Source organism: Phalacrocorax carbo, chromosome 2 (genome assembly GCF_963921805.1).
Source record: "Phalacrocorax carbo chromosome 2, bPhaCar2.1, whole genome shotgun sequence".
Lineage (NCBI taxonomy): Eukaryota > Metazoa > Chordata > Aves > Suliformes > Phalacrocoracidae > Phalacrocorax > Phalacrocorax carbo.
Window position 1 is genome coordinate 41,848,216 of NC_087514.1, and position 15,911 is coordinate 41,864,126.

The window sequence follows — 15,911 nt, forward strand, 5'->3', positions numbered from 1 at the left end:
GTAAGTTGAATAGCTATGGTTTCTTTGAGACAACACTTTTTTTATTTTGTATTGTGAACAGCAATATTAGCTGAGCGCTGCTTACTAGAATGAAGTTATTGCAAAAGTATTTATTTAATCCCCATATATTATGGCATCATATGCTATTGTAAATAAGAATACTGAATATAAAGCATGTATACAGTATGTAAATTGAAGATGTTCGTATACCTATATGTGTATATATATCTATATGATCCTACTTGCTGGCAACATTTCTAACAGTAAGTGTATTAACATGTTAAAGAAGCAAAATGAAGTATAGGCACTTGCAGTTTATAGGTATTCTTCTGAAGAAGCATAGGTCAAAAGCAGCGCTCCTCAGCCTCTGTTAGCCAGGTCCTACCTGGTTTTCGTGAAGAATGAAATGGACATCGAGACATTAATACTGAAGTAACAGTGTTGGGCTCTGGTCCAAAATCCATTTAAGTTAATAGAAGACTTTCCATTAAATTCAGTAGTCTAAGGATCAGGCCCTTAGAGTACTGCCTTGTTAAAACATGTCCTCGCTTTACTTTCAGTCACACAGCTGTTGTTTCTGTTCCAACAGAAGTGGGGTTAGACGATCCAATGATAGCCAGAAGGCAGCCACAAGTTAGAAAGGGAATCAAAACCCATGTGTGGATTTCAACAGCTGTTTGGTTACCCAGTTCCGCAGGTGAAGGTTTAAGTGCAAATATAGACTTTTCAAAGTTAAAGTAAAATGCTGTCCCAAAGGAAGCCATCGAGATGCCAGGCTGGCATCACTAGGCTGTTGCTGCTTTCTCTGAATACAACTTAGGTAAAGCAGGATGTCTGTACCAAAAATCATTTCTCAGCTGCAGGAGTGGGTTGGATGTTTTGGGGTGAGGGACATCCCAGTGCCTCTCTCCTCAAAGGAACTGACAACCCCCCTGTGCCTGAATTCAGTCTGTGATAAGAAGGACTATTAGACCCAGGGCAGTTCTCCTTAGGAAAGAATAGCACAACTGGATAAGCAATGTTTAACCCCGTAACCAAATTTATTTCTCTAATTTGGCAATTATTAATAAGGAGTTTTGGCAGACAATAGGGGAGTAGAAAGTGGATGGGAAAGTTCCCTTTGCACTAGAATTGGAAGGAAAAGCACAAGTTTAGTGAAAACTGGGTTGGGGAAGAACTTGATTCAGCACTTCCCAAACTTTGTGCAAAGTGGTCAATTCTCAACACTCTCTGAAGAACATCATTCATATGTATCATCACACATTTCCTTGGAAGTATGATCAAGTAGAATAATTTTGTGGACTGAGGGTCATGAACCAGTACTTCTAACTAATATAATTATATTCTTTATCATAAGAGTTACAGTAGTGTTAATTTTGTTTCCTTCCTTTCCCTATTTCTCTTCTATTTGCATTTTCTTTCTGTTGGGATTTCCCTCTTTTTCTTTGTTTTTCAGTAAAACAATCGATACTCATGAAAAAAAAAAAAAAGGCGCGTTTGCATTGTGCCTAAATGGCATACTCCTTCTGTAGCATTCCATTGCCTTGGCCTAACCTACTTTGTCTTCACTCCTTTTTTTTTTTAATTTAGGCAACAGTATTAGATGATGATGTGAAATGGAGAGGCAGGTCCATGAGAAACCTTACTCCTAGCCCATGAAGAACTTAAAAGATTTAGAGTAAGGCTTTGACCTGAACTCCAGAACAAGTAGAAGCCATTCAAAGAGCATAAAGGACTGACAGCAAAAACTAGTTTGTGGTCCTAGTGTGTATTCACTAATGCATGTGTACAATACCGCTTCCTACCATTAACTAAATATAATATTCTGTCACCCTCTAGTGGTGGGTCTACAACACCATACTTAGAGTAGTGGTAAAAGATTTTCTCACTGCATGTCTAGTAGAAGACCTTGTCGCATGTAGGAGAAACTAGGCTTCAATGTTTGATGGCCTGTGTGTACAGATTTGTAATTTTGGTCTCCACTGCGTATATCTGTAAATGAATTGTATCCTATAACTTCATGCTAAGAATTAGAGATGTAAATTGTCTGTGTTGGTTTTGGGCGGATTAATTAACCAGAGCAGTGTGTGTGTGTGTGTATGTTAAATTATTTCTGTACTTTTTTCTTTGGATAAGGCAAGAGAAAATTGACTGGATTCCAACCTGCAAAGTTAGGGAACATGACTGTGCACTTGAAGCTCATATTGGCTAATCAATTCCCTTCTTTCTTAATTCTTAGGTTTACCCATAGTAAAAGTCCTTGTCTAAGACTGTCTGATGCTGTACTGGACAAGTTCAATGCCCATTCTACTCTGTGAAAGCAGTAATTGTGCCTGAAATAATAGCACAGCCTGTTGGCACCTCTTGCTATATTTGAAAGTAAAGCGACATAACAAAGCCACAATATTTGACATCACCTATTCCATTAGCTTCAGCAAAACTTAGAAAATCTGTGTTTCTGACCCAGCCTTATACAAAGCTGAAAGTGCACTATGCTAAAGAATAGAATTTAATGGGTTCATTTATCAAGATTCCCAGTAGCTGATAATATTGATGTGTTTTACACTGATATTGGACAATTTGGCTTCAGATCACATATGATTTAAAGCATTCTAAGTAACAGCTAAACACTTGGTTTGAAACTGAAGTGTTGTGCCTTTTACTGGATCAGGAGGTAGTGAAACATATAGAAAGCAGACTGATAGCTTGAGACAGCTGGAACGGTCCCTTTTGATCACTTTGCAGGCGCTCTTCTCAGAGGTTAAAGCAAGTATTATTCATCTCTGGCCAGAGACTGTACAATTCCTCTTAATATAATTTGGTATTTCAAGTATTAAATGATACTAAGTATCTGATACTGTAATTTTATCAGTATGGGCCATGCATTCACCACTTATGTATGAACTCAGAATTACCCAATAATTAAATTGGTTTGCTTTATCTATGTTAAAGAGGTGTATAACAGCATCTTCGTAGTCACAAATGAAATATAGGTATGTATCAGTATGTAGAAAATAGTGCCGCAAAGGCTTTTTGATACTTCCTCACCAGGAGGACTTGTTTAACCAATCTGCCCTTAGATACATCAGGAGCAATTATCCCTGCTCGGACCAGATAGAGTCTTCCAGCTACATTGTGGAAAGGCAAGGTGTTTTCATGAGAGAGCGATGCACTCAGTAAAACTTCAAGTTTCTCAAGAAAGAAACAGCATACACCTCTCATAATGTGTAAAGAGCCTGGGACGCTCAGGAGAAGGATCCTGACCACGCTGCTAATTAGAAAACCTTCTTCTGAATCTCTGAAGTTTTGGCAAACCCACCGGTCTTTGCTTCCACATTCATGAGAGCGTCCTGCAAGTACGGCTGAGAAGAGAGGGGAAGAATATTTCCCATGTCATCGCGAGCATTAGTCCAGTCTTTTAAATAAGAATACCCCAAAAATGGGCAGATTTTGTACCCACTTTCAGGTTCTATCGTTTATTATCTGTGGGTTTTTATGTCTGTATCTGAGTCTTGCAATCATGCATATAATACATATTGCACATGTGTACATCCACCTGCAAGCAGAGCTAGGCAGATCCACAGAGGCAGAGATTTGCATTCATTTTATCATATTCATTTAATTTCCCTTAGTTGACTGGAGAAAACAAGGTTTTTTGCTAATGGAACTGCAATTATACTTAGGGAAAATGAAGTTATCTTTATCGTTGCATATAATGAAGCGATCTCAGTAACACACGTGTCAGCGGATTGTTGGTGATGGTACATCCTTCAGAAAGAATACAAATAGACTTCACTGACCCTGGAGTGCTGAGAGTAACATGAAACTTACTCTGACTTGTAAACTGAGCAAACATGACATGGAGGTCACCGAATAAGGGCATATATGCATCTTTCAGCCCTTGTTTTGACAAAGTGACTTCTTTCTCCAGAGGGACATTTCTGCCATTTTTTTCCAGCATGTTTCACCTTTCACTGGCTATTAATCCCAGTATGACTTAACTGCAAATTATGATTCCCACCTATAAGCTCACAGGAGTTAATTCTTAAATGTTTTTCATCATTTATTTGAGCACACATAGTTAGCACTCAGAAGATCTAAGAAAATAAGGGTATGGAAAACAACTTCCAAGTTTAAATCAAATGTAACAAGTTATAAATATTAGAAATATTAGAAAGAGTATTATCAAAATGCACATTCATTAATGGAAATTTTTTATTACGAGCAGCTTTAAGAGATATGGGTAGACCATAGCATTTTTGAAAAACCTGTGCATTTTCTAATATTCTGTTTGTTACTCTTCCAGCTTTAAAAATATAGCTTCACCGTGTCTGATGCAGTCTAACTTTATATAGACATCAGCTTTAAACAGAATTTTCAGAACTTTATCAACTAGATTAACAAAGGAAATGTTGCTAAAAGCAAAATTACTCAGAATATTCTTTTTTTTCCTGAATGCATGGCTTGTGAAACATGCTTGATACAGATGTGGATAGCATCCCAGCACAGAATACTTCAAAATAAAGGTATCAGCACAGCAACTAGCATATTTTTTCAATGCAGTAGAACAACTGTGGATGGGGTTTAACCTCTTCATCACGTTAGCTAATTGATAAAGCACAATTAGCACTTATCCACGTGTAGGTAAAGGACACTGAAATTCTTATCCCTGGTTTGCAGATGGGAAAACGAGAGATGTCAAAGAGCACTACGGACTTTTGCTAGAATCCACCCTCCTGAATCTGTTTTCAACTAGGCCATCAAATTTTATTACAGTAGTAATGGCTGCTTATGTGAGCAAATGTGACAGGCTTGGTTGTCTTTGTTGTGTAGGTTATTAGGTCAGTGATGCCAATTCGAAGTTTGGAAAGAGCAAAATGTCAGGCTAGGCCAGGAAGCAGAGGGGCTAAATTCTTTATTTTCAGTACAGAAGAGAAATGTGTAAAGTAACAGGGATTAATTATTCTAGTGTAATAACCAGACTCCAGGTCAAGGACAATTTGATGGTCCAGATATGTGTTTTCCCATGGTGAGACTCTTAAAGAGACTTCAGGGGGGAGAACAGCAGCATTTTGTAGCTTCTAAGTATTGTCTGTTTTTTGTTTTTTCTCAACAGAGCTACAGTGAACCTGTTGATGTTAAAGCCTCCCCACAACCTCAGATGATGAATTCAAAGCAGTCGGTGTTTCATGGGCCCACCCAGGCTCACTCGGCACTGTACCTCAGTTCCCACTACCACCAACAACCAGGAATGAATCCTCACATCACTGCCATGCATGCCAATATCCCCAGGAACATAGCGCCCAAACCCAATAACCAAATGCCAGTGACTGTTTCCATAGCAAACATGGCTGTGTCCCCACCGCCACCTCTTCAGATCAGCCCCCCTCTGCACCAGCATCTCAACATCCAGCAACACCAGCCGATTTCAATGCAGCAGTCCATTGGAAACCAGCTACCAATGCAGGTCCAGTCTGCTTTACATTCACCTACAATGCAGCAAGTAAGTTTGAGCTTTTCAGTTGTGTGGGGAAATATTTTTTTTTGAGGGAAAAAAGTCATCCAGAAGTTGATATAGTGAGGGAGATTTAGAGCCATGGATTAGCTTTAATTTTGCAGGGTTCCAAAACCTCAGTAGTCTGAGGACTTAGTCTTTCAAAGGCAAGAACAAATGAAGGAGTTTACCTAGATGATGGGGCACTTCACTGGAACTGTTTGTTCTAGCAACTATGCTCATCACATTCTTCTGGACACTAGCCCTGTCTCCCTCCCAGATTCAGGAGGCATCCTTTAAATAGAAGTGTGTCCATAGATCCATCTACAAATCTTGGAGTACCCTGAAATAAAAGTGTGTGACTGAGATATATTTTACAAACAAAAGGCAGGCATGTCTAGAAAAAGATATGTTTGTAGCATGCGCTGATACCGTTGTGCTGACTGTGATGTGGAACAGTCAGAGGCAACATGAAGCAGCACAGGTTGTGTTAAACATGCTAGATTGAGTGAACACAAGTATGTTGGTTTATGCTGCATTCATAACTTCATTTTGCTAGAGTGACATAGCTTTTTTTTTTTTACCGGAAAGAAGTGAGATGTCTCCAGTATCCCAATATGGTGGCTTTTTTTTTTTTCATTCTCAATGTTTTAAATAGTTGATTCTCAATACCTTTCCTAGGAGCTCTGAATGAATGCAGACCAACCCTAGTATTGTGAGTTTTGGGCCCAGGACTGTGGAGGGTTAGAGCAAATTAACTCTGCTGATTTCATGAGAGAAAATTTCATTTCATATTGGATGATATCTGAGATCAATAGTAAGATCTTGCTCTGCACAGAAGCATTAGAATGAACATTTTTTGGATGGAGTTGCAAGAATTACAAAATTTGTATATGCAAAACTTGTCAGTTCTGCTTGATAATACACAGTCATGAATTTGCTGCATGTTTTGAATATTTATATAAATTCACCTTTTCTAATAAAGCATTTGCATTTGCTTTCCAAGCTGGAAACATTTAAACTCAAGATTGGTCTTTAAAGATGGGAATAGCTGAACACAAAACATAGCTTCTAGCTGGGAGAACAATTTAACGGGAAAGAAATTTTCCAAAGCAGGACAAAAAAAAAAAAGAGGAAGAGTTGAAAGCAATCTGGACTGATAAATTTAGTTGTTCAGAAAGTAAAGCAAGGTGTGCTCAGGATGATCTGGATTTTTTCAGAGGCTTAGATCTTAGTCTCAAGAGTGATTTTGAGTAATCAGGAAGGAAAATTTGTAAACTATTTACAACTTTTTCCTAGTCCAGTTTATTTTTCACGATCAGAGTAAATGGACTCAACAGACTTACAGCCACACAAATGTGGAGCCTTTTACTGTCATGTATTCCTGAAGGCTTTCCTTCAGGAAAGCAAGAAACCCAGTGTCCTAGTGTCAGGAGGGTCTGTCTGGAGATCCTAAGCTTGATGCAGTCTTGGTTGAACCTGAAGGCTCAGAGCAATGAGAGGCAAAACAATGGACAGAGACTCAACGCAATAGCCTAATTCATTTATCAAACATGAAAAATGACAACTGTGACAGCAGCCTGTTGAGATTGTATAGTTATATTTGAGTTTTTATTGCAAAGCAGTTCAGTCTTCCAAGTTCAGGTTGTTTGCCAGTTCAGTGTCACTTGTACATTACTTGTCCAGTGCAGAGTTATAGAAGATCAAACCCTTTATGTCTTTTCCAGAATCATTGATAGGCATAATTCACTGAACAGATTTGAAAATCTGCATTTATTTATTGAATTAATAATACAGTAGGGGCTAGCAAAAGATGTAGTGCAGATGTTAGATACTGTCCTGGTATGTATATATGTATACATACATCATCGTCATTATGGTATGAATCCAAACACTTAGGCATTATTCCAAAAGATGACATGCTACAAAAAAGGTAAGATAACATGAATCGTCCAATGTTTTATTTTAATAAGTTGCACACTTGTAGCATATGGTGTGCGTGTCAATGGCTTGAGAGTACTTTCACTCATCTGTGAGATGTGTGGCATGCAGCTGAATTATTTCTAGCCTGAGAGAAAACACAGGGCACTAGGCTGTAGAAAACAGGTGTCTAGAAGTCAATATGTAGACCTGTACCATGACGAGTCTTTTTCTTTACTCAGTATGAGTACAGTAAAGCAAAAAATGCTGTACCTCCATGTTCCTGCTCTCCATTGTTAAACTCATGAAAGGTCAGCTTAAATACTTTTTACCAACTCATATTCCATCATCAGAAAGGCTGCTGCTTATAAGGAAGATACCATGGTGAGATATTTCTGAGCTTCACTCATGGTGACAGGTGCTTATTACCTGTTGAAATGCTACACTGTGAATCTTAACTGCATTTCTCTTTAAGCACTGTGGAACATCTACAAGCCAGTTTATATTTCTTATGCTCCTGCTTTTGTTTCAAAGCAATACAACTTTTGAGCTCCGGAAAATCTAATTTCACTTTGGAATACTTGCAATTTTTTTATTTTTAGCATACAACAGTTTACACAGTTTGCAAATTGGGTTTAAATATATAATCCATTTCCTTTAAAGAGTGATTTTGGCAAAGACAAAGCAAAAAGTATGTTAAATTTTAGGGCAACAGGTGTACTAACAACATCATGATTTGCCATACCAGAGCAGAACAGTGGTATCCTGTCTAGTCTCTTAGGAATGACTCTTTCTAGACATACTCAGGAAACGTTAGAAAACACTATCCCCAGGATTTATACTGCATTAGAGCACAGAGGACAGGCTGGCCACCAGGAGGCCTGTAGCAAGAATTCAGGAAACTATAACTTGAAAATAAAGGCCTCCTTCTGATTCAGTAGTCAAAAGACTCTGCTCTCCTCTGTGCTCAAAATTGAGCAAACCCTCTGCTGATCACAGAGCATGCTAAGGAGGAAAAGACAGTGGGGAAAAAGCAAGCCCTCCAAACAATGACAGCAGCACAGACTCAACAGCAGTGAGGACAAAGAAAAGGAGTAGCACCACCCTGTATGTCCAGCCCATGGTGAGGAGGGAAGGAGGACTCTGGATGTGAGGTTCAGTGCCCAGCAGCATGGCGCAGACCACCTTCCCTCATAAAAAGACAGCCAAGAAGAATGGGAGAATATGTAGTCTGATAAAGCAGAAGTGATAGCTGCATTTCATTCAACTTTTTTTTCAGTTCCTCTTCTCTCAGTTGTTTGATTTCCTCCATGCTAAAGGTGTGGCCACTCTAAACCTTTCATAGAATCATAGAATCATTAAGGCTGGAAAAGACCTCTAAGATCATCAAGTCCAACCATCAAACCAACACCACCATGCCTCCTAAACCATGCCCTGAAGTGCCACATGTACATGTTGTTTGAACACCTCCAGGGTTGGTGACTCCACCACCTCTCTGGGCAGCCTGTTCCAATGCCTGACCACCCTCTCAGTAAAGAAATTTTTCCTAATATCCAGCCTAAACCTCCCTTGACACAACATGAGGCCATTTCCTCTTGTTCTATCACTAGTAACTTGGGAGAAGAAACCAACATCCACCTCACTACAACCTCCTTTCCGTTAGTTGTAGAGAGCGATAAGGTCTCCCCTCAGCCTCCTCTTCTCCAGGCTGAACAACCCCAGTTCCCTCAGACGCTCCTCCTAAGACTTCTTCTCCAGACCCTCCACCAGCTTTGTTGCCCTTCTCTGGACACGCTGCAGCACCTCAGTGTCTTTCTTGTAGTGAGGGGCCCAAAACTGAGCACAGTATTCAAGGTGCGGCCTCACCAGTACTGAGTACAGGGGCACGATCACCTCCCTGCTCCTGGCCATGCTTTTTCTGATACAAGCAAGGATGTGGTTGGCCTTCTTGGCCACCTGGGCACACTTGACTGGAGACTTTTCCAAAGGCTCCAGCAGGCATCCAATTTATGTGAGGAGCAAGAACAGAAACTAATTAACATCCCACTCCCTACATCATGCCTTGCAACAGAAGACATTTTCCTCTTCAGAAACATCACCACCACTCATACCAGACAGACTAATACACTTTAGGAAGAAATGAGGTAAATTTTCTCATGTCACATTGCAGTGTGAAGCTTAATAGGCAAGAGAGGGGTAAGGCTGTCAACAGCTTCTTAGCAGTCTTCTACCACAAGCATTTGCAGGCTCACCTGGATGTGCACCACCATTGCAGACAGGCTGTGCTGTAGACGTGTTAGAAGCAGCAGTCACAGATCCCACTAATGGTGGGTTCTTTTTTCCTTTTTTCCCCAACACTCGGCTTTGAAATAGTTCATGGCTTACTAGTGTGACGCGCAATGGTAGCAGGCTCTGGGAATCCCCGCTGTCCACACAACCCCTGCTTTAACACTGCGGCTCTGGGAGATTTGGTCACTCATTTTCTCCAGAAGAGGGAGGATAGTTTCTTATCAAAGGCTGTCTTGTGGTATGTCTGAACGACTGCCAGCTCCAAACAAAAAAATCACATAAAGAACCAGATTTCAGTCCTGTCAGGCAGGAATACAGTTCTTCAAAATCACTGTGCGTGAATTCCACAAACTCTTCTGTGCGTAACTTTGAGGAGGGGTGGATAAGAAGTGCTGGCGTGGGGAGAGAGTTCTGCCCCCACTGCTGCCAGGACAATGAGCTGATCTTCATCAGCTCCACAGGGAACAGCACGTCCTCTTCCACTTCCAGCAGCCCCTGTCTGCACATGTGCAGCTGCCAAACCAAGAGAGACTGCCAGCTGGAGAAGGGCAGTCTCCTCCAGGAGTCCACAAAAACTACAGAACATCAAGAAGATCAGAAGCGTTGGTAGCCAAAAATCCTCACTGACTGCACAATTTCTGTTACTTTTAAAAACAATTAATTCTGTGGAGTATGCGGCTGATGCAATGCATCAAAATTGTTCTGAAATGCACAAGGCAAAGTAAAATTTAGGTAGTAGCATTTTGCTCATATGCCTAGCATTAGTAAATATTTTTAAATTTCTTTTAAACAATCTTCTCTAGTTTGAGTTATTTAAATATTTTTGTAACTTCTGCAAAGTAAACTATTTTGTCTCTGTTCCTGTTTCAAAACAGTTAATGAGTAAATTAAATAATGGGTACTACTGTAGACCTTCGGGGTGCTCGTTTACAGCGTTAATCCTTTACACTCTAAAGAATGAGCATTTACTTCTATTCTCATACTTAAATTAGATCCTGATTTTGATGATATTTAACTTCTAATTCTGAAATATACTAAGTTTTTCTTAAATATGATTAACAGGAGCCATGGTAAGGTTTTACTTTGTTAAAGCCTAAATCCAGTGTGTACCAGTTTTTCTTTCATCCACTTTTGACACACTTGAAGTATCCCAGCAGATTAGAAGGGTGCAATTTTTCTTTCGTTAAATGCTCATGCGAGCATCTTACCATTTTATTATCTTATAACTGATACAGAGTTGCTTCTATCCAGTCTGTTTCTTCGGTTTGACATAACATTTAATTCTTGCTTAGTTGGGAGCGGGTGATCTCAGTCTTAACCCATATCATTCAAATCAGCATGATTTCACTGCAGTTCAGGCTAAAATTGGATCTGAAGCTGCAACCTGTTTTCTCTTGCAAAGTCATTCTTTCCTTTCTCTACTTAGACATTTGTGCTTCTTTCTGAGCATACCCCCCTCTCCAGCCTGTTGACTGTGCTGTTTTGTGTGGTGAGTGATGAGACCAAGGATTCCAAATATTCCCAAATATGCCTAGCCCTTGTTAAGGAACCTTTTTAAGTAGCCCTGCTGGAAGTATCTCCTTCCCTGCTTAAAATCCTTCACCCAAGCATTGGCTGGGATGGCGAGTCCCATCAAAATCTCTGTCCCACTTTGGTTCACAGGTAGAGCAAGCAAAACTCTATCCTTAATGTCTAGTAACCATGGCTGCAATTGTATGCATAACAAAGAAGCAGAAGATTAATGTATTTCACTTTTTTTTTTTAAAGAATAACTCATTTCAGTCTAATTTTAGGTATTTCTTTTCCTTTAGAAAATAAATGTATACAGTAAGATGATTGCATAGTCTGCCAAAAATAATAGCCTCATTTTTTCTGGTATATATTATATACAGTAAACTCAGGGACCTGCTGTATTTGTCCAGATTTCTTCCCCTTTTTTGTTATGCTTTGTCTTCGAATGAGGTCAAGAGAGAAAAAAAAAATCATTAATATCTGTCAACTTCCTTTATAACCTTAAGGAAAAATCTTTGTATGATATCACACAGACAGATTTTCAATTTCCTTGTGTAATAAACAGATGCTTTAGGATTTGGATGTAATTTAAAGGTTTAAAATATCACATTGAGATTGATGAATAAATCAGTCGTGAAGACAAAAACATTGATGCCTGTTGAAAATACCTCTCCAGACAGGCAGGAAATGAAATTAGTTCCCAGTAAAGTGTGGAGATGAGGATCACTGTTTAGTTCTGCTGCAGGCTTTTTAGGACTTGCTACAGTGGCACAACGAAACTGCTAGGGCTACAGAAATCTAATTAAAGAGCAAATGTCCCTCCTGACATCGAATTAATCTTTATCAAGTTCCTTATTTTTATTTCAATCTGGAACAAGAAAATGAAATTTAAAATTCTAGGCATGTTGCAAAACAGTTGGTGATTTTCTCTTGAGCATTACAATGCAAAAACATTCAGCATTGTTTAATTAGACCTCAAAGCACTCATTTTCTGAGCACTTTTTATTTCATCATTGTTTGTTAAGGGCTTACATAAAAAATTCACAAATATTTACTGCAAGCCTCGTACAAGGCTGTGTCCCTCTGTTGTACAGATCTATATTTCCAGAGGTGTTTTTTGCTGATGAAAAAGCTGAAGTTATTATTTACATTTTGATCATCACCATACTTTATCCATCTTTCATATTGAGTTCAGGTTTCTCAAATTACTTTGTCTTAACAAACATGCCTTCCAACACCCTCATTATTACTTTTGCTGCTGGTATGCCAGTAACCCCCAACCAGGCTCGGTGCTGGGCGGTACTGGGTGCTGCCTCTTGGCAGTGCACAGATGGTGTCTGCAGAGGCCGGAGCTGCCCCCCTGCCCACTGGTGTGCCTGCACGGCCCGCGGGTCAGTCTGCTTCTGGAGCTGGAGCCTGGCTCAGATACCTCTGCACCGACTTAAAATTTATCACGTGAGCACAGAAACAGGCCCCAGTCCTGGGCAGTTATAAACTAAACAAACTTGGCAGGTGCAACATGAAAGTGTTGTTACCTTTTGTTTTGCAGATTGGAGCATTAAGTTTGGATCCGTGGTCCCAACCTTAGCATGAGAGGTATCAATTCAGTCCAAATGCAAATGCACGCATGCTTCACTCGAAGACAGCCAAAGCAATTTGGCTGTGGACACACAGAAAACATGAGAAAATATGAGAAGTCCCACCCAATTCCATGCTGGCATTTAAACCGCAGGACCATCCTCCCAAATCTAAGCTAATTGTCCTAAGTCCAGAAGAAATGGATCAGATATTGCACTGATGGTCTCTTCCTCTGACTTGGGGAACTGTCTTTTCTAGCTACTTAAGTACTTGAGTCTCTGTGCCTGCTCACTTGCACGCTTCACTACAGCACTGCTGGAGCTACTGGCCCCATATAGTGTTTTTCTTGTATATACGATTGTTTCATGAAGACCAATACGAGATAGCTCAGGGGCTCTGCTACCGAAGGTAAACCTGAGTGCCTGAGGGTAGGATGTGTTTCTGTGGCTAGTTTCCTCTTACAGATAAATTAGAAACGCCTTCAGGGTGATGTTTCTTATAAAAATGATGATGATATACAAAACCAATTTTTCTGCCTTCTAATTACACAAAACTCCAATTAAAGTCATTGGGAAGTCTGCTCAATTACAGTTTCCTTTGGATTCGTTGCAGGCATGGGGGTCATTTATGCAGCGTGATGTGCAGGTTTAGAGCCTGGTGAAAAGGCTGTATACGGAGTGTGGGGGTTATGGTCACCACGGGTGCATTTTATTTTACCTTATTAGCAGGGCAGTATGTTACATGACAACTAGACACTGAATTCAGCTCGTGAACTTGCCCACTACTAATGGTCTGTTTCTTGGAGTCATCAAGGGCAAAGTGAGGCTTCAGAGAGCACTTAAGGTACTGAGGTGTGACTTGGGATATTCCCCATATGGAAGAGATTATGGAAGAAATTTGAGCTCATTTACAGCCTAGGCGAGAATCTGTGGTCAGGATGAGCAGAGTGAGGTGACGGTGTACGCGAGAGGCACGGCAGGGCAGAACACCTGTGGGACCTCTGCAGAGGAGCTAGAGTATAATGCAGCAAGAAAGAGGGACGTGAAGGAGGAAGGGGCATGTTATATTTGAAGGAACCTCTTTTCCAGGGATGGAGGGGCTCAGGCGGAAACTGCAAATGCTCATTTGTCTTGATGAAAGGTAGTGGGGCTGTGTTGTTAAACCTGCAGGGAAAAAACAGCTCGTCTCAAAATTCCTGTCTTAATGAAGGCTGTGTGTATGAAGCAATCACACATAATCCACTAGAATTTAAAACTAAAAGCTATGAGCTTTAATCCTATCTAATCTCTATGTGGACTTTGGCCAGAAGGAGTGGATTTTCAAACTGGGTATCTTAGTTCAAGTTCGGTGCCTGGTTTAGCAGATACACATCCAGTTAACTTGAGTAGAAATTGTATGTCCTTGCCCCGGGAAGGAGTTTGGTCTGGGTTTTTTTCAGCAGACTTCAGTTGCTTTTGTACAGCATTCCCATACTTTTAGCCAATGTAGTTCTTCTGACTTTACAGGAACACAATGTACATTTATACAGGGTGAACCAGGTAACACTAGCCTTGAGATTTCAATTGTTCTTCTGGTTTTGAAACACAGCATTTAAACATCCTCATATATCAAAGGAGCTAAAAATTATTATGACTTTTCATATGGCAGATATTTCAGGGAGCAGGTTAGATGTCTCTTTGTAACTTCCACTTTTTTTTCTCGTCTTGGTGGTTTCAAAAAGCAAGCTATTCTGTGCTGCTTTCACTACATTAGTCCAACAACTGTTAAAAAGCTTTGGTTGAATTTCTGTTTAGTTGAGAGAGAAGTACAAATAAAAGAAGCAGCAGATGGTCCCTTTGTGACTGAATGAAGAAAAAGGGTTTTGAGAACAATGTGTGAATAGGTGTAGTCTAATAAAACAGTCAGCCACCTGCTGCCTGCATCCTTCAAAAAGATTCTGTTGCATATTCTGGGAATTAACGACTTGTGTGTGTCCTTACGTTTAATCTAAATGGAAGCTCTAAGGAGCAAACAGACCTTTTTGCCCCAGTGCTGATTGAGTTGTTCTCTTGGTTTTGAATTGTTTCTCCTCTGTCCCTTTTAGTTCCATCCTGTGACTGTGTAATAGCTAACAATTCGGCAGTGTTTTATTTCTCAAAGAAAAGAAAGATTTTAAAACTTAGAAAGCACCTACACATTTTTTTTCTATTTTAAGTTTGATAACCTAAAGTACACTTGGAAAAGAAGTATTCTACCATTTCACAGTACACACTATTTGGGTTTTTTAATACATCCAACCTGTTGCTTCGTTTCCATACATTGTAATGTACTTGCTTTCTCCTCTAGGGATTTACTCTTCAGCCTGATTATCAGAATATCATCAATCCGACATCAACAGCTGCACAAGTTGTTACCCAAGCAATGGAGTATGTTCGTTCAGGGTGCAGAAATCCTCCAGCACAGACTGTGGACTGGAATAATGACTACTGCAGTAATGGGTAAGCAGCCAGTGAATGCCACCTTGTGTTGAGCAACATTCATGACACAAGTATCTGACAGAGAATCTGGAAACGGCTCTATCGCCCGTTTCCCTACGGTATTTCAGAAGTGCATCTGTGATGGCACTGTATTTATTCAGCAGTTAAACTGTTGTGGGAAAACAAGTTTTCAATACGTACATTTATTAGACATTGTTGTCACCTCATCACAGCAGGTACACTTTGGTCTTAGAGAACTTCCGTTCTTTGGAAAATCAGAACTGAGATCTTAGGGAGAAGGTGTAGGAAAGATCACTCCCTCTTACTTGAGAGGCAAATGGCAAGAACTATTTTCTCCAAGTGCTCCATTGCTGAGGAGAGCTTGCTGCCAGTGAAAACACCTAGTTTGGCTCAGGAAAACCCTCATCAGTGAGATGCAGGGGTGATGCATGGGATACCAGATAAGTGGCCGGGAATGGCATGAAGATTACATGACTGTAACCAGAAACAAAACACCATACCTGTAGGAGCTCTGTGCCCCTACCATAAGGTTAGTAGCCCCTTCAAACCCTTGACTCCTCTGCAACGTGGTTTTTGTGGCACCATGTTACTGTCCGAGGAACCACCTGGAAACGTTTAAGACTCTGAACAGAAGGCATCTT

At 40.2% G+C, this 15,911-nt stretch overlaps 1 protein-coding gene across 2 annotated transcripts in view; it reads left to right on the plus strand.

Moving 5' to 3' along the window:
* The window catches only part of TOX (thymocyte selection associated high mobility group box), a 230,517-nt gene that overhangs the window by 210,700 nt on the left and 3,906 nt on the right, over window positions 1-15,911 (plus strand). For both annotated transcript variants that reach the window (XM_064442662.1, XM_064442661.1), the window contains exons 7-8: window positions 5,117-5,503; window positions 15,119-15,270. In XM_064442662.1, coding sequence (XP_064298732.1) covers window positions 5,117-5,503; window positions 15,119-15,270 — 539 coding nt within the window. The remainder of the gene's footprint in view (window positions 1-5,116; window positions 5,504-15,118; window positions 15,271-15,911) is intronic.